General features: G+C 43.6%; 1 protein-coding gene across 4 annotated transcripts in view; it reads right to left on the bottom strand.

Annotated features, from left to right (window-relative positions):
• Nucleotides 1-16,125, bottom strand: part of U2AF2 (U2 small nuclear RNA auxiliary factor 2) — a 40,184-nt gene extending 24,059 nt beyond the window's left edge. For 2 of the 4 annotated variants that reach the window (XM_073602667.1, XM_073602668.1), the window contains exons 1-5: nucleotides 15,911-16,125; nucleotides 3,011-3,146; nucleotides 2,355-2,405; nucleotides 2,151-2,254; nucleotides 738-889 (exon numbers count right to left, since the gene is read on the bottom strand). In XM_073602667.1, the coding sequence (XP_073458768.1) occupies nucleotides 738-889; nucleotides 2,151-2,254; nucleotides 2,355-2,405; nucleotides 3,011-3,146; nucleotides 15,911-15,959 (492 nt within the window). In that variant the 5' untranslated portion in view covers nucleotides 15,960-16,125. The remainder of the gene's footprint in view (nucleotides 1-737; nucleotides 890-2,150; nucleotides 2,255-2,354; nucleotides 2,406-3,010; nucleotides 3,147-15,910) is intronic. The other 2 variants (XM_073602670.1, XM_073602671.1) reach the window with 1 other exon arrangement.
• Between the last annotated feature and the right edge of the window lie 2,985 nt (nucleotides 16,126-19,110).

Here is a 19,110-nt window from a genome sequence, read left to right as displayed (position 1 = left end):
GATCTGTTGCAGATCCACAAAAATGATGGTGCAACCCAAAAAATATCACTTTCCCATGAGCATTACAAAATAATGCTTATAACACAAACATTAATGTAGCTCTATCCCCTCCTGGCTTCTACCACTTCACACTTTTTCCCCTACAAAATACTAACATCAATTGGTCTGGTTCACAGACACCAACTTAAACCAAACAATGAGCAAGTCTGCCCAATCCAGGAGCTATAAGGCAATCCATGATTCCTTCATTTTTTGTAAATGCTTTAACAGACTTTGTTTAGGGCATGCTGGTTACCTGCATCCTGGGATTTTTCCAGCCTGGTTTACCAAGGACATTGGCCTGAGCAAGCAACTCCATATCTTGTAGCAACAGTGAAGCAATGGCCAACTAGGGGATGTAGAGCTACATAACATGTTGTGCAAGATTTTAGTTATTAAACTATTCCAAATAAAAAAAAAAGTGTAGGTGCGGACATCCATCATTAAAATGTCTTCCATGAAACCAAATGAAAATGGCTTACCAATTTGCATATCATTCCACTCTAATAAAGAGCAGCTAGGTGTTTAGGTAAAAATGTATGTACTACTAGTAGATGTCAACCAGACAGTGTTAAAGTGTGTCAAGTTACAGTGGACAGCCTTTATGTACAGCTAACTAAAGTAAAAAGGTCAAAACAAGTTCAAATCAATGGAACAGTTTGTAGAAATACAGCTGTTAGCACAGTAAGCCTCAGTACCTCTGTTATTCCGAAGGGAATATTTCCAACATAAAGTCGACGGGCCTGTCTGGTCATCTGGCTGCCCACAACAGGCACAGGTGTTGGTGTAACAGCAAGTCCATCAGGTGTCATTGTTGGAAGGAGAGCTGTAGCAGGAATCTGACCAGCAGCTGTTCGGGGGGGGGGGGAAATAAAATTATTAACAATTCGGCAGTCAATGTTCACAAGGAAACTCAGGAATTAAGTACCTGACCAGACTTGTACAAGCAGCTTCGATATCAGCTAAACCCCCACCAGTCACACACTTTTCATCTGTCCCAACAAAAACTACCATTCTGGTTAGTTGGGTCCTCTTTACACTTTAGGAAGTTGCGTTAGCGCACATGCATTAAAAAAAGAAGCGTGGGAATCCAAAACAATCCTATTCCCTTAGATGGCTGCAGCACCGATCCCATCTGCAGCTGTCCCCCACCACTTCTAGACTAAGAACTGAGCAATCAAAGACTGCTGATCGCTCAATTCTCAGTCTTCTCTGAGCAGACAACGGGTGACTGTAGGTCAGCCGCTACCTGCTCTGCCCCTCAAACGCTCCCTGGAGCATCAGACTGCAAGGGGCAGGAGCGGCTGGCTCAGCCCCTTGGCGATGCGCCGAGAGTTGGAGCCAGCTGCCAGTCAGGCTTCTAGGTGGATCCTGACATTAAAGACTTTCTGCCTAAAGGTCAAGATGTCAGAGGTGAGCTCTACAGATCACAATAAAATGGCAGCAGAGCAAGCACAGTACATGTGGCAAACTGCAGAGATATGGCACATGCACTGTCAAATGAGGTGCTGTCATATTTTGACCCATAAAAATTGATTTTTAATCTTATATGTGCCCAGCAACAATTATTGTCTTGAGACACAATCTTGCAAATATATCACATCAATACATTTTTACAGTCTGTACAATGTATCCTTGATCAACAGAACCTACAGCTTGCAAATATCCAAAATGATTACATATTTCTAATACTAAAAGCTACAGATTAACATTTCTTGCTGTAAACGAACTCTCCGACTATTGCATCAGTCTCTGTACAAGTAAACTTCTCTCCATTAAATCTGATAAATGTATTAACCAAAAAGCTAAAATGTATTACATTAACATGGCTACCTAAACATTGGCAGAAAGCCAACGCAATTCAACATCATCCCACTTAAGAGACCCTCCAGATCCTGCTGCCTCTGCCACTTGGGGATGTCCTTCTGTCTGCAAACATGTGTTGTGCTCCCACAGAAGGAAGTAGTGACAAGAGCAGGCATGCTGGGACCACAAGCAGTGTCAACAAATTACCAATTCTGACTTATTACACCCCACAGACATTTACTTCATTCAAGTTTCCACAAGTTCAAGAGCAGAATCCTTAAATAACCACAAAAATCAACACTCACCTTGCATGGCTTTATACTGGATAGGAGTGATATGTTCAAAACCTGGAGGAGGGACATCCCAATATTTGCGTATCTTCTTTTTCTTTTCATGCCTGGGGGACCGGCTAACCAAGGAAAGACGGGAAAGAAATAACATGGCATTAAACCCAAAGGCAAACATATTGAAGCTTACCAATTCTTAGTAGTGGCATTCGTTTTGTTTACTTTATTTTCTTCTGGTGATCTGGCAAGTCTTCTTTTTCAACAGAACATGTCCTGTAGATGTAGCAGTTAGAGGGTAGAAAGAAACAATTTACCACTGAGAGGGATGCTTACAATGAACAGCTTTTATGTAAAACCTTTATCCCAAAAGAAACAAACTGTTGCTGTAAATGCCTAAAGTGGGAGCTGGGGTTTGGCTTCAATTTACAAATATCTAAATCTGCTAGCACATCTCAACACTCTCCTAACACCAGATTAAAGCTGTTGTCCAAAAGGTGTCTGTTGCTTCTTCATTCAAAAAAGGGGGCACTCTAATACAGGTTTGTTACTGGCCAGATCACCAGATGAAAACAGGGGGAAATGCATTACAAAGAAAAGCTAAGGCAACCACCACAGCAAATGTGTTAATGTTTTGAGTTCAATACTGCTTTAGGACTCGCATACCATTAAGTAATCTATATCAAGAAATAATAAAGATGTAAAAACACAAATACTCAGGGTTTTAAAAAAAAAAAAATAATAATAATTTTGTATAAAAGTGTATGAATGGTAAACATGGGATTTTCACTGGCAGAGGTGATTTTTCACATATAAGCCCTTGCATATTTTACAGACTTTTTTCCCCCAAAAAGTAATAAAGCAGCATAAATGTTCCATACCTACGCCTCCTCCGATCCCTAGATCCACTGCGCTGCTCTCTTACTCGTCTGTCTCTACTACGACTTCGCCGTTTCCGCTCTCTGCTTCTAGAGCGACTGTGACTACGTTTTCGATGACGGTTCTCTTTGTCTCGCTCTTAAGAAAAGGAGAGTCCATTTATACTAATTTAGTTAACAGCAAAAACTCAAAAGATTGCGAAAAGAGGGGTTTAGGAATTGTCACATAACTCATTTTCTTGAAAAGGAAAGCAATATCTTGCACAAGCAACCAGTTTCAGTAAATACTCAGCAGCTCTGGTTCGAAATTGGCTTTCTCCATTATAAAAAAGTAAGAGCCCTCAAACACTGTATTAACATGCTAAAATTAGTGCACACTGATCAAAGATATCAAATGCAGCCAAACAAGAATTCATGCAGAAAGCCATTAAATATTGGGCTGAAAATCTTTGGTGACTAGCTCCTAAATAAACATGACCGCTTTCAGCCATAGGGATTTCCCAACTAGGAAATACATCCTTACAATCAAAATTCAATAAAAATGCACTGACATGAGAAACTATATGGGTTTAGCCAGGTTCACACCAAGACAATTGCTTTAAGATGTAATGGACAAAAAGACATACAAGCTGCATTTTAATGGGCTAAACCTGCATGGGCTCAGCAGCAACGTTACATTTTTGAGTTTAGATAGAAGTCGTGATACCCGCCTAAACACACATATATACATAGACACACACTGCCCCTTATGCATTACTTTTACAGCTTTAAAACACCAAAAAAAAAAAAAAAAAAAAAAAAAAAAAAAAAAGTACAGCAAAGCAGGTAAAAAAAAAAAAAAAATCAAAGCTAAATAAAAGCTGAATACCAGGTGAGATTTTTATGGATAGTGGTTTTAGTCCAACTTTAACCAATGCAAGTTATGTACATTTCATACCCAAGCAATCACTGTGCAAGCTAGAATTCAATGTAGTAGTCACCACTACTTACAGCAATAGCAGCAATCTTCCAGGTTCAGTGCTGAGCAGTTTTCTGCTTAGTAACCAGGGGGGTGGGGGGGGTCACTCTCCAAACTGCCTCCATTAACGGAACATCTTGTATTTATGAAAACAAGTCACTCTCTCATTGGAAGAGGAGGAGATGCAAGGTGATGTCACCAACTCATCTAGAGAACACTTACATTCATTGCATAAAAATTCAAGACCTTCTGTAATGGCAGCAGTGTCAAACAAGCCGTTTCAAAGTTACAGCACTTTATTTAGGGAGCATGAGTTTTACTGATTGCAAGGCTACAAGGTTGACCAAGCAGAACACGTTGGATCTCTGCAGATAGACCACTGCTTCCACAAAGAAAGCAAAAGGTCCTTCTCTGCAGTGTGCTGGCAGAACAAGCTTCTCTACTTATGCTGTAGCCGCTTTAAAGATGGGCTTTAAACATCTTGTTTTGATGCACCCTACATGCTTAAAGCATAACTCCGGGAAAAACTTTTTCCATGTCCTTGTTGCTGATCTCCTACCTTCACCAACTATGCCACCTATGTCCTTCTCAGCTCTGTAGTTCCTCTGCAATAGCCTGCTGAAAAAAACATTATTGCCCAGTGTTTTCCTGTTTGTAAGACCGCTGGCTGCTATTCCTGTTGTACCCTCAGCCAGCAACTTGTCACTGCCCACCAGTAGTTCTCTCGAGCTGAGCAGGGGTTTCTATTTCCGCCCTGCTGGCTGTAGAGGGCGGAGGGGGTCTCACAGCACCCAGTCTGTGCCGCCCATAGGAAGTGTGTCATCCTCCTCTGCTCCCCCTCCTCCTCCCTGTCAGCAACATTCCCAGTGTTATCGATTAGCAAGTTAGAGCTGCACTTTATTTCTCATGCCATTTACTTGTGTCAAATGCCGATGTAAAGCAGAAAGTCTCGGGTCTTTCTTTCTGTGGTATGGCTAGGGATGTTCTCACAAACACCATACAAGCACTGATTGCTGTTAGAAAGATCTCAAAGCTGCAGCATGAGGAGGAATTCTAAATACTGAATTACAGCAGAGTACAGTGTGTATAATATATAATTATGGGCATGTATCTACAATTCAGTAAAGATTACATATAGCAAGTAAGGGCAGTATGTTTATCTCCTGTTGTGTCTGGAGGAGGAGAGCGGACATGCTTTGCATTTATAAGGCTGTAACCTATCTATCCTTTGTGCTGAGCAGCATAAGGGACACGATTTATATTGATATGGGCTTGATCACATTTACATGTACAGGCCTAGTGTACCTCCCACGTTCATTGAAATTTGCAAAGCGTGAAGGGAAATGTAGTTTGACGATAGTGTAAAGCATGGGTGTTCAATCTGTGGCCCTCCAGGTGTTGCTTTTGGAGTCATGCTTGTTTAACTGACAATCTTGCAATGCCTCATGAGACTTGTAGTCCGCAACATCTGGAGGGCCACAGGTTGAGCACCCCTGGTGTAAAGAGAGGGGTGAGGAAACAATGCAATCAATGTTTGCAGAATACATGCAGCATTTTTTGAATTACAGAGAACACTTACTGAAAATTCAATTTGACTTTTCTCATCAATGGTAAGGAATTTCACAAATGTAATAGCCGTTTAGTGGTGTGTGTGTGTGTGTGTGTGTGTGTGTGTATAAAGGGGGGGGGGGGGGTGTACTAATAGGGGTTTTTTTTGCAGATCCCAGAGTTCTGCTTTAAAGTGATTGTAAAGTCTTTTTTTTTTTTTTTTTTTTAACAAACATTATACTTGCCTCCTCTGTGCAGTTGGTTTTGCACAGAGCAGCACCGATCGTCCTCTTCGCAGGTCCCTCTTTGCTGCTCCTGGCCCCTCCCTCCTATGGAGTGCCCCCACAGTCAGCAGCTTCCTATGGGCGCACTGAAGCCAAGGCACAACTCCGTGTGCCCATTTAGACATGGAGCACCGTCCTGTCCCCACCCTCTCTCCCCTGAGTGGCTGACTGACACTGACAGCCACAGGAGCCAATGGCGCCACTGCTGTGTCTCAGCTAAACTAAAATTAGTTTGCTTTCATTGTAGCCTGCACTGCAAGGGAGTGTCTTTTGCCAAGGGTTGCTTTAAAAAGACCAGATAAATCCCCATACCTGGTAACAGTCAATTGCTAATATAAATGAATATTTTCTGGCGATGTTAGCTTTTAATAGCAAATGCAAGCAAAGCATGGCAAACTACCCCATTAAATGTTCCTCCTATGAAGAGTACCTAGTGGTCTAAAACTCATTACTGCACAAAGAACTTCAGCCCTTTTTTTTTTTTGCCGATTACCATTAGAAAAGTAGTTTCAACAGACATTTTCTCAGTCAGCGCCAGACAAAAATCCTTAGAACACGTGGCTGCATGCATCTCCCTCCCCTCATTGGTGAGGTCTGCCAGGCTACTGATGCCCCAAGGACTTGTTACTTCAAGCGATGCTCCACTCTACTTTCATCTACTCTTGAGCAATGAACCTACAGCATCTGATACAAACCCAATATTGAAGGGACAGTAACATGAAGCATAGATTCTGTGCTCATCAACCCTCAAGTCTTGAGGTGCATAACTAATGTGCCATGGCTGTCTGTTTGCTAGTCAAACAACACAGCTAAGCAATCTAACAAGCCAGTGAGTTACATGGTTCAGGCCCCTCCGCCATTCAGACTTTTACAACCTGGCGCATGAGAGCAAGGTTGCACAAGATATAAAATGTTCTATCTGGTTAAACTATTAGCAAATGGAAAATTAGGGTAAACCAAATATACTCCAGGACAGGTAAGTGTCCGATTATTAACCAAAATGACAGTTACAGCGCGGACCTACTTTGCCGCGAGGGCGTACTCTGACCAGCGAGTCTACGAGACTCGGCTGATCACAGATCGGAGTAGATGTCCTCCCGTGCTGGCTCCTGTGATCAGCTGTGCAGAGCTGGTGATGACCGGCCTCAGTGCCACCCATCAGTGCTCCCCCAATCAGTACCACCTACCAGTTCTGTTTTACTATGAATGTACTGTATTTATCGGCATATAACACGCACTTTTTTCCCCTTAAAAAAAAAAAAAAATCGGGAAAATCGTGGGTGCGTATTATACGCCGATCCCCGCTGTTTGTGAGGGGAAAAGCCGCCGAAAAAGACCGAGAAGAGCCGAGCACACAGTACACTCGGCTGCGCTCGTAGTGACGCCGTCCCGCCTCCCTGCTGTTTGAGTGGGAGAGGAGCATGCGTCGCCGAAAAAAAACCGAGCCGAGTGTACTGTGTACTAGGCTCGGCTAGACTCCGCTCGCAGTTCCGCCTCCTAGCCCCGCCATTGGACCAGTGACGTGTCCATCATAGGAGCTGGACCAATGGGCAAGGCTGCAGACGAACACCGGGCAAGGCTGCAGACGAACACCGGGCAAGGCTGCAGACGAACACCGGGCAAGGCTTTTTTTCCTTAAACTTCCCTCCTAAACTTGGGGTGCGTGTTATACGCCGATAAATACGGTAACTTCTGAAGGAAAACAACATACACTGTCTGAAAATTCCTTTGACCAAAATTTTTCCTTCACCGTGGTTGAAAACGAACATTGATAACGATTAGAAAATCGAACGTTTGTTCTTAAAATTACATTTTTGAAGGAAAACATTGCTTTTGTATGGCCAGCATATAACATATTACAGTTCTGTTTGCAAATCTGCAAAAAAACAGTCTAACTTTTTTTTTTTTTTTAAATAAAGTTATCTGAGTCTGATGATATTTACCAGATTCAACCTCTAATAGTATATACAGTATAGCCCTTCTGTTATTCTCAGAGTGGATTCGAGATTTTGCTCCCTAATCATATAGTTGGTTATTTACAACTGAGATATTTAAGGGTAAATTGCTTTTTTTTTTTGTTTTGTTTTTTTTTTTAAACTTTACATATTAACTAAAGTACACACCACACTTAAGGTTATTAACCAATCAAAACAATAATTGGCCAACGAATCGATTATGAAAATCATTAGTTGCCGCCCTACTATTCACACTTCTGCGACTTCAAAATCATGCAATTTTCACTGTGATACGATTCAACTAGACGAGTGCAACTTTGGCTTCGACCATGTGACTGCACTCTACAAAGTTGCATTTTTATCATTCAGGTGAGACTTTCATGCGACTTATGGTTTATATTGAAGTCTATGACCTTCATGTCACATGAAAGTCAGACCAAAGTAGTGTAGGAACTACTTTAAAGTCGATGCAACTTTAAGTCGCACAAATATGAATGGTACACCTTGGAAAACATGGGGTGCAACTTTGAGGTCCAAAGTCGCATGACAGTCGCACAGGGCACGACACGTCGCGGTCCCATTTTCTGCGATTCAGCACTGCGCTGCATTAACTGACAATTGCGGCTTATGGACACCAGATACAGGACTCGGGAGAGCGCCCGCAAGCTAACCCCCCGGGAGAGCACTTCCCAGAGGGGGTTAGCTTTAACGGGGAGGAGCCAAGACAGCCACCGTGGGACCCCAGAACAGCAGGATCGGGGCCACTCTGTGCAAAACTAACTGCACAGTGGAGGTAAGGATAACACGTTTGTTATTAAAATAAAATAAAAAAAAAAAAATCAAACCTTTTACAACCACTTTAAAGAGTAATGACACTTTTCTCAAGAAAAACAAAACATTTCCCTCTGGGTGATCTATGTACAGGTTCATCTCAAAAAAATGAGATCATCAAAAAAGTTAATATTTCGGTAATTCAATTCAAAAAGTGACATTCATATTATATAGATTCATTAAACACGGTGATATATATCAAGCAATTCTTGCTTTTAATTTGGATGATTACGGCTTACACCTAGTGAAAACCCAAAATTCAATATCTCAGAAAATTTGATTATTAAAAAGTTTTATATTGTAGACTCATGGTGTCACACTAATAAGTTAATTACCTCAGAATACCTGCAAAGATTTCCTGAGCCTTTAAAATGTTCTCTCAGTTTGGTTCAGGTTACACAATCATGGGGAAGGAAGCCGACTTGACAGTTGACCAGAAGAATCATTGACACCCTCCACAAGGAGGGCAAGTCACAAAAAGTCACTGCTAAAGAAGCTGGCTGTTCAAAAGAGTGCTAAATCCAAGCATATTAATGGAAAGTTGAGTGAAAGGAAAAGGGATCCTTGAGCCTTTCAGCCTTGAGGATTGTGAAGAAAAGGCCATTCAAGAATTTGGGGGAGATTCAGGAGTGGACTACGGTTGGTGTCAGTGCTTCAAGAGCCACCACACAGACGTATCCAGGACATGGAATACAACTGTCACATTGCTTGTGTCAAGCCACTCCTGAACCAGAGACATCAGAAGTGTCTTACCTGAGCTAAGGAGGAAAAGGACTGGACTGTTGCCCAGTGGTCCAAAGTCCTCTTTTTTGAATGAAAGTCAATTCTGAATTTCCTTTGGTACCCAAGGTTCGATTCTGGAGGAAGAGTGGAGAGGCACAAAATCCAAAGTTACGTGAGGTCCAGTGTGAATTTTCCATCGTCAGTGATGATTTGGGGAGCTATGTCATCTGCTGGTGTTGGTCCACTGTTTATCAAGTCCAAAGTCAGCGCAGCCCTCTACCAGGAAATTCTAGAGCACTTTATGCTTCCCTCCACTGACCAGCTTTATGGAGATGTGGATTTCATTTTCCAGCAGGACTTGGCACCTGCCCACACTGCCAAAAGTACCAATACCTGGTTTAATGATCATGGTATCACTGTGCTTGACTGACCAGCAAACTCTCCTGACCTAAACACCATAGAGAATCTGTGGGGTATTGTCAAGAGGAAGATGAGACACCAAACCCAACAATGCAGACGAGCTGAAGGCCACCATCAAAGCAACCTGGGCTTCCACTACACCTCAGCAGTGCCACAGGCTGATCACCTCCATGACACTGCATCGAAGCACTAATCCATTCACTTTTTTATTGGTCTTATGCAATATTCTAATTATCTGGAGATACTAAATTTTGGGTCGTCACTAGCTATAAGCCATAACCATCAAAATTAAATGAATAAATGAATGAGTGAATGAGTGACTTGTATAGCGCTACCTATGCTAACTGAATCGCCTCAGGGCGCTTTTTGCTGCCGGTATCTATCTGCGGTATAGCGCAGTCCTTTACCCCGCAGAGGTCCTGACACGCTTACAAACACATATTTCTGGCCAATTTTTAGACAGGATCTAATTAACCTACCTTAACTTTAAAGCGGGGTTCCACCCAAAATTTTGAACATTATCTCTAGGCAAGGAAAAGAATGCATAGATGCTGACATGCTGTGTAAAAAAATTTAAATCGCCGTAATTACCTTTTTTTTTTCTAATCTTCTTAGCACTTCCTGGTTTTCCTCCCATGGGAGTAAGCGTGGTCTCCCAGACCTCCCACAGTCCCCTGGGAGCTAGTCTCAGGCTTCCCAGCATGCATTGTGCAACAGCGTCATCACAACATCTCGGTGAATACTGGGAGCACAGCAGTCACCGCATCCAGGAAATACATGCTTGTGGGCTTCAAATGCCCACAATGAAGATGGAAACCGCCTTCAGTGAATTTTATAAGTTATTCTTTACAACGAAATCGGACACAGGCGGACTTATTACACAGAACATGTGAGTAGATAATCATGAGAAAAGTTTGTGAATTAACTCCAAAAAAAAAACAAAAAAAAACGATAGATAGGTGGACCCCCGCTTTAAAAGAAAGAAATGCCTGAAATATATCACTCTGTGTGTAATGAATCTACATAAAACGAGTTTCACTTTTTCAATTGAACTACTGAAATAAATTAACTGATATTCTACGTTTTTGAGATACATCTGTATATTGCAGAGACTGTAGTGTATAAAAAAAAAAAAAAGTGTATAAAAATTGGTTTGTGTGATCACGGACAGATGTACGCAAATAATCATGTACAGATGTGCACAGGTGATCACGATCATATGGGGACATGTGATTTTACGGGGACATAAGATTTACACTGTGTGTTACTATGCTGGTGATCACTGTGTAAAAAGCTGTAAAAAAACAGCTCATACACACTGATCACCAGCCGGCTGCAGCGATCCGCTCTCCTCACCGACAACTGTGTTGAGAGGAGAGCCGATTGCCTAGCAACTGGCTCTGTTTAAATCACAAGACGGCTGTGATTGGACACGCCCGTCATGTGATCAGGAGGCCCAATCACAGAGCCGTTCTGCCAATCTGAGATGCGCCGTGTCTGGGTGACATGAGCGCATCGGAATCGTGCCGCTGCATGGGCCTGAACGTCCACTCAGAAGGAGAGAGCGCCCACCCGGCCGTACATATGCAGTGGCCGGGTGGGAAGTGGTTAAACTTTTCTGTATATTCCTACAAGTTCCTGCTCTGAAGGAATGGCTGTGTTAAGAGTGAATCTGAACAGGAATGGCTTTTTCATTATTAATCAGCTGATGAACTTGCAGTGTTCTTACGAAGAAACTTACACGGTCTTCAGCCCTTTTAGATGTGCTCAACCTTTTGGAAGTATCACCACAAATCAAAATTTTTGTTGCCAAGGATGCCCAAAATCTGACTGAATTGTCATATTGCATTGAATTGTAACATTTAATGCATTGAACTGTAACATTGGGTTCAATTCACCAAGATAAATATCGCATGAATTTATGAGTTATAATAACTCTTTCAGAATTTATCTCAAAAGTAGTAAATTCACTAAAAACATGCATTATTTACCAAATGTGTTAAATATTTATGTTTTGCGATATTTAACACTTAAATTTAGCGGGTTTTTTTTTTTTTTACTATGAGGCTCGGTTCACACTGCTGCGTTGTGAATTTGTTCCTTTTTTTGTCCCGTGGGAGGTGCGAATTTACTGCGGATTTCAGGAGTTCGTCATAGCTGCGATTGATATTCTAGCCAATGGAATCATAATGTAAAAAAAAAAAAAAAAAAAAAAAAACAAAAAGGTGTTAACTTCCTGATTTTGTGGAGAGTAGTGTGGTGGAATTCGCACATATGTGAACCATCAACGAGATTCACGAACGATTTAAATTGATGTCTATTTTGACTAAATTTGCAAGGCAATGCAGTAAACTCGCACAAGACCCTTTTATTAATCGCATCCGTAGAGGAATCGCAACGCATGTATGTGAACAACCGTCATTGAAAACATGCGAATTTAAAGTGCTTTTGATGCATCGCATTCGTTATGAACTTGCATCAGTGTGAATCGGGCCTGAGACTGAAAACATTCCAATGTGCTTTCAGTCACAGAATGATCTCCCTCTGGTGAAATGTTACCATTTTAATTCCTGAGCTAAGGGGAAAACATTTCCACACTGATACATTTGTATACTTTTCATTTACTGTCCAGTGCAGAGTTCCCCTCATTGTTATTTTGTACATTGCTAAAATACTGACTGCCTCATGGCAGGTGATAAATAACCAATTTGAGTTCTTCAGTGAATTGACTTTAAAGTGGTTGTAAAAGCAAAAGTTTTTTTTTTTTTTTGTTTTTTTTACCCTCATGCATGAAGGTAAAAAACCTGTGTACAGCAGGCCCCCCAGTCCCCACTTGATTCTGCAATGTCCATTAGAGCGAGAGCCTTGCCTCTCCAGAGATGTGCATTCCTGATTGGCTCACTGGCTGTGATTGACAGCAGTGGGAGCAATTGGCTCCCACTGCTGCCTAAAGCAAATCAGGAGACCGTGGGCGGAGATGAGCCAAGGCTCCATGTGTGCATGGACATAGAGCTGCATGTCGGAAGCGCATCTGCTTGGCTGCCTCCAGAGCAGGCAGCTTGCTGTGGGGGCATCTCACAGGGAGGGGCCAAGAGCACCAGCAAGGCACCTAAGAGCAGGTAAGTATAACTTTTTTTTTTTATATAACAAACACTTTAATGATTCATCCTTTTTGTGGTATTTATCTCACTTAAATATACAGTATTTACCTCACATCTTGATATTTTACTTTGATGAATTGATTATTCCATGCGATATTTCAGGTAAATAGGCCACAGGACCTTCATATCGCATGCTGTAACCTTTAGTGAATTGACCCCAATATGGCTTGTGTAGCATATGACAGCCCTCAAAAATTCCACTCGCCTGCTCACATTTTGCGAGTGGATTTTGAGGGCTGGCGAGGAAGGGCTCCCTGGGAGCAGGGGGGCCAGCACCGCCGGCAGGCGGGTTGTATGGGAGCCATTCTCCCAGCGATCTGAGGGGGGAAAAGAGGAGAGCTGTCGCCCGGATGACCAGAGCTTTCATTTCAATAGCTGTGTATTCCCCGTTGCGCACCGTCACATACAGCCCCTCTTTGTCCGGGCACTTTGATAGACAGATCACCGTTCCAATCCTGGGATGAGTGAGCTGTCTATCAAAAGTTCCCTGGACAAGGGAGAGGGGCTGTATGATGGCATGCGGCAGGGAATACACATCTATTGAAGTGAAAGCTGTGCTGTTCCCCACACTCTGATCATCCGGACGGCAGCTCTCCTCTCTTCCCCTTCACAGGTAGGCTGCATTGGTGGGCACAGGCTGCATTGGCAGACACCAATAAAGTTGTTAATATTTATTTTCATAACTTAATTCTGCACAAAACATTTAAGTGTCATTTGCTGGGTTAAAACGGTGGTGAAGATGCACCAAATCTGTACACAGATTGCCTTGCAGAGGCATGGAAGTTTAAACTTAGCCCAAGAATGGAATTCTAACTTTGGGATTTTCTGTTGTCTCTAGACAGGAAACGAAAGGAAATTTCCCCAATAGTACACAGACACTTGGCCACCTGGAATAGCTCTTTGCCAGTCTTCGGATCCCTGGTACAGCCACCTTGGATGTGGAAAGCAAGCTGTGACTCTAGTGTTTGACAGCCAGCTCCCCACTGCGCAGGGCATGCGGCGCTTTTAGAATGGTCCCGCAGGCTTCTGGGATATGTCATGTGTCCCAGCAGCAGGAGGGGGAGGAGGGGGAGGCTGGGCTTCCGTTCTGCTCACCTAGGCAAGAAAAGCAGCTGGAAAACTCTCCAGGAAAAAAAAAAACACACACACTCTACAAAAACTTTTTTCTGCTCCTAGACGCTGAAGCTCAAAAAAATGCTACTAGCCTAAAGTAGTGTGCATGGACACATAGGATAACACTATTTGGCCTCTGATTAGCCACTGCATTGCTTTTACAGGCAGAAGGGATGGGCCACCCCCTCACCACACCGGCTCTCCTGTGTGATTGAAGTGCCTGGGATCCTATCCAGTGGGTTACTACAGAGCTGGACATGAACTTAAAGCGGAGCGCCGCCGAAATTTTTTTTTTTTTAAAGTCAGCAGCTACAAATACTGCAGCTGCTGACTTTTAAAACATGGACACTTACCTGTCCAGGGCGCCCGCGATGTCGGCACCCGAGGCCGAACCGTCTCTCCGTCCTCGGGTGCTGCCGCCTCCATCTTCGGTAAGGGAATCAGGAAGTGAAGCCGTGCGGCTTCACTTCCCGGTTCCCTACTGCGCATGCGCGAGTCGCGCAGCGCAATACGGATGGTCCCTGCTGCCTCTGGGACCCGTGTGTTTCCCAGCAGGCAGTGGGGAGGGAGCAAGAAGTGGCGTAAATAACTGCAGAATCTGCAGCTATCTATGCCGGAAGTGGGTACAGATACCTGTAATATACAGGTATCTGTACCCCCTCCCCCCCTGAAAGGTGCCAACTGTGTCATCACTTTAAACTCCACTTTAACGGTCATCACATTACTTCTGGCTCTGATATCTAATTACTGACTTTTTTTTCCTAGAAAACAGATTTTTTCGTATCTCATGCTTTCCAGTGTAGAGGAGAGATCTGAGGTGGTACCCAGATGTCTCCATAAAGAGGACCTGTCATACATTATTAAAAGAAAAAGAACATTTACATGTAGGAGAGAAATGGCAGAATTGGCCTGGTCTGTAAGTGGTTAAAAACATAATGCCACCCGCAGACGTCTTATTTTTCCAAATTCCCTTAGACAGCCCACTGATGGGGTATGCACAAAATCTCACGCACAGTCATTTTTTTGTACACATCACCATGGTAACAGGCATAAACATATCTAGGAATGAACTAAACCTTGCGGGACTTTATTAAAGTCTATACAACGGCCGCCTTGTTCATGCGAGATTCCTGGGGGGGGGGATACGTATCCTGGAAGGGGTGTTGTGGTCCCCCCCCCCCCCCCGGTACATGGAGGCAGCTTGGGCCACAGCACAATTGGCTTGGGGGATCACACAACAGGGGACACTGCATTGGGGGGGGGGGGCCAAGTCTTCCCTATGCCTCCTAAAAATAAAAGTTTGGCCTGTACATACACTATCTGAATTCTGGAAAAAGTATATGAAAATCTGTGAAGGAAATTGGGGGGGGGGGGGATAAAAAATAAATAAAAATTGTAGCAAAGTTGTCCTATGTGGAAAATATGCTGTTGGCCGCCCATAGTGGATACACACAGATCTATAATCAAACACAGACTGAACACGGTGCATGATCACCAGGAAGGTCTCGGCTTTGTCATATAGTAATAACAAGGGAAATCAGTGACTTTGTCTTAGAATTGGCCTCCTCGGTCATCACACACTAAGCCCGGCTCCGTTAAGTCTGCTTAATTATAAATGATTGGAAATCACCCTTTCCACATTAGCGCCCTCACACCCGGTATAAACAATGGGGGGGAGGGGAGGCCCACGAGTTGCGGCCTACACGGGCCCATGAAGCCTAGCGGCAGCCGGGCTCCTGTCCCGCTCACACAGCGGCGCCTCCCTCGTGTGTCTAGGCCCGGAGCCCGGGCCTCTATCACAGGCCGCCGCACAGCACGAGCTCCGCCCCGCCAGGCCAAGGCCGCGCACATTTTTTTTTTCTCTCGCCGCCGCCCAGCATGAGGCCTGAGCGGGCGGGCGGTTCTCTTACCTTGTTTATTCTCGTTCAGCTGCCGCTCGAACTCGTCGAAGTCAGACATGTTGAAGTCTGAGGCGGTCACCGCGGCCGACGTCCCAAGTGCGGCCCCTTCACTCCTCGTTCTCTTGAAGAAGAAGACGAGGCAACAGCTCCACACTTACCTAAAGAACTTCGGCTGTTTCCGGAAAAAAAAGGGGTTGGACTTATCGTACACTTCGGCTATCTCCGTCAAAGAGAATCCCGCTCGCCTTTATGATTCGGCTGTTCTCGGATAAAGTGGGTGTGTGTAATAGGAGAATCGGCTACCCCCGGAAGCTGTTGGGCGTGGTGATAGGTAGCCAGTTGCGTACGGCGCTCTGGTGAAATTTTTGGCTTTTCTGGTACGAAAGTTCCGTTTCCTGTTACAGTTTTACCTCTTAGCCAATCGGCATAGATCGCCGAACTAGGCTCCGGCGGTGTGCTTTCTGTCCACCAATCGGAGGCTGACAGGAAAATCGCGAGAGCTGAATCTCTCATTCAAACTAGTGCACGTACGATGCGGGAGAACAAAGGGCACCGGATAGGGGGAGGGATTCTGCACGTGCTGAGAGGGAGGAGCCAGAGACATGGCTGAGCTGTGCGTGGAGATGGAACTTGTTCCTCCATTAAGTCCATATAAATAATCCCACCTCCTGATATTATTACTTTTATTATAATAATATCACTGCAAACAACAATTCCCCACCTCCTGATATCACTGTAAACAACAAAATATGTGTCCGATGAGGAAATATCCCTTTATACATGTAGAGCTCTATTTATAACAACTTCATGTTTTCCTAATCGGATTCCATTGGGAAATGAGTGAATCCTGAGTAGGGTTGCCACCTCATCCCTTTAAACCCGAACACATATGAATTGCACAGGTTCTGTGGCTGATTAGGGTGGTAATTAAACTCGCTGCTTTATCTGCATTAAATTAGCCTCAGAACCTGTGTAATTCATATGTGTTCGGGTTTAAGGCTGAGTTCACACTGCTGCAGTGCGGGAACGCAGCGAATTTACTGCGGGTTCCCGCATCGCACCAGCTCGCACGGCAGTTCACACTGCCATATGCGAACTGCTGGGGAGTGTCATACAATGTTAATGACACCCCCAGTTCAGCCCGCATATCGCAATGCGAACTGACAATTTGGACATTTTCGGATCGCATAGGTGTGAACACCCATGCAATCCGATTTTGGTCCGAACAAAAAAAAGGGTCCTGTGCGAGTTTGGACCGAATGCGGTGCGATATCAGCCATACTATCTGTATGGCTGATATCGCACAGCACAGACATCGCATGTGATGTGAACAGCAGTGCGCTGCGAATCACATGCGATGTCTGCCACCGCAGCAGTGTGAACCCAGCCTAAAGGGATGAGGTGGCAACTCTAATCCTGAGTGAATGTGTGATAACATTTATCAATAGCATGGAAACAACGAGTCTGTACCTTGCTGAACAGGTAACGTGTTTACATGTGTTTAGCATTTGAATGAGCCGCCTCATGCATCTAAATCATACCAAGGAAGCGCATAACCCCTTTACAGGGCAATGGCTGGGGGTGTTGGGTGTGGTAAAGAAATAATAGCATCACAATGCAATTTAACGCTCAAATCTTGCACAATGCAGAAGTTTACACATACAGAAAGTATTCACAGCGCTTCACTTTTTCCACATTTTATGTTACAGCCTCATTCTCAAATGGATTAAATTAATTATTTTCCTCAAAATTCTACAAACAATACCCCATAATGACAACATGAAAGAAGGTTGTTTGAAATATTTGCAAATTTATTCAAACATGAAACAAAATCCCATGTACATAGGTATTTACAGCCTTTGCTACGACACTCAGAATTGAGCTCAGGTGCATCCTGTTTACACTGATCATCCCTGAGATGTTTCTACAACTGGATTGGAGTCCACCTGTGATAAATTCAGTTTATTGGACATGATTTGGAAAGGCACACACCTGTCTATGTAAGGTCCCACATGTCAGCACAAACCAAGCCATGAAGTCCAAGGAATTGTCTGTAAACCTCTGAAACAGGATTGTATTGAGGCACATACCTGGGGAAGGGTACAGAAACATTTCTATTGTTTAGGATCCAATGGTATCTGGACCTGAAAAACCCTGTTGAGAGTGTCAATAACCTTCTTCCAATACAGGTGCAGTTTTGGGCACCTACATAGAAGATGTATGAGATCACTATGGTCTCTACAGCATCTAGTGCAGGTAGAGTCCGTCCTCACCCCCATGCGGGCCATTCTAACCAGCGTGTAGTGCACTCTAAGGATTATATATAGCTGCGACAGCCTCTGTGCCACGTTCATAGAGCACTGGGGTACCACCTGTAAGGCTTCCCCCCACTGCTCCTCTTCAAAGACACCGACACATCTTGTTCCCACTGGGACACCGCTTTCAAGGGGGCATCCCTTAGGAAGAGGTTCGGGAGCATGGCGTAGCAGCAGGATATAAAACCCTTGTAAGTGGTGACCTCAAACACGTAGTTAAAGACTGTCGTTGAGTCCAAGGACCATTGATCTGTCCCCTTCTGAGCAGCGACTGCATGCTGGATTTGCAAATAGTAACAGTACATAGAAGCAGGAAGTCGAAAGGCTTCCCTGAGCTCAGAAAAGGACCTTAGTCTCCCGTCCCTGAAAATATGAATCATGTGTGTCACCCGGTATTGTTTCCATATCAATCCATATGGTAGTTTCACTATTTCCTGATAGTACTGATTATCTACTGGGTGAATAAGTGAGGTGGGTAATGACAGAGTTGGATTAAATAGTAGGAATGATGATAATGTGAAATTAGAGTGATAAATGGTGAGGTGGTTGAAAGAGTGCATAGTGATAAAAAAGAGAGAGAAAAGGAGTAGTGAAAATGAGGTGCAAATATGAGTGGAAGTATGAGACCTCATTTTCACTACTCTTTTCCTCTCTCTTATCACTATACGCTTTCAACCACCTCACCATTTTTCACTCTAATTTCATGATGATAAATGAATGTGATGTTACCGTAAGCAATGACCTCCCTTGTTAATTGGGAATTTTTAGTTCCTATTAACTCTCCAAATGATTAAATGACTTACCTTTAAAACACAATCAAACTACCCATATGGGGTTAGTGTGGTGGAACTTATATTGTTGTTCCTGAATGACCTATTGCTGGTGCTGTTTTTT

This window comes from Aquarana catesbeiana, linkage group LG10 (assembly GCF_042186555.1).
Source record: "Aquarana catesbeiana isolate 2022-GZ linkage group LG10, ASM4218655v1, whole genome shotgun sequence".
NCBI lineage: Eukaryota > Metazoa > Chordata > Amphibia > Anura > Ranidae > Aquarana > Aquarana catesbeiana.
Note: the sequence above shows the minus strand (reverse complement) of the source record. Positions and strands in the feature narration are given on the sequence as shown.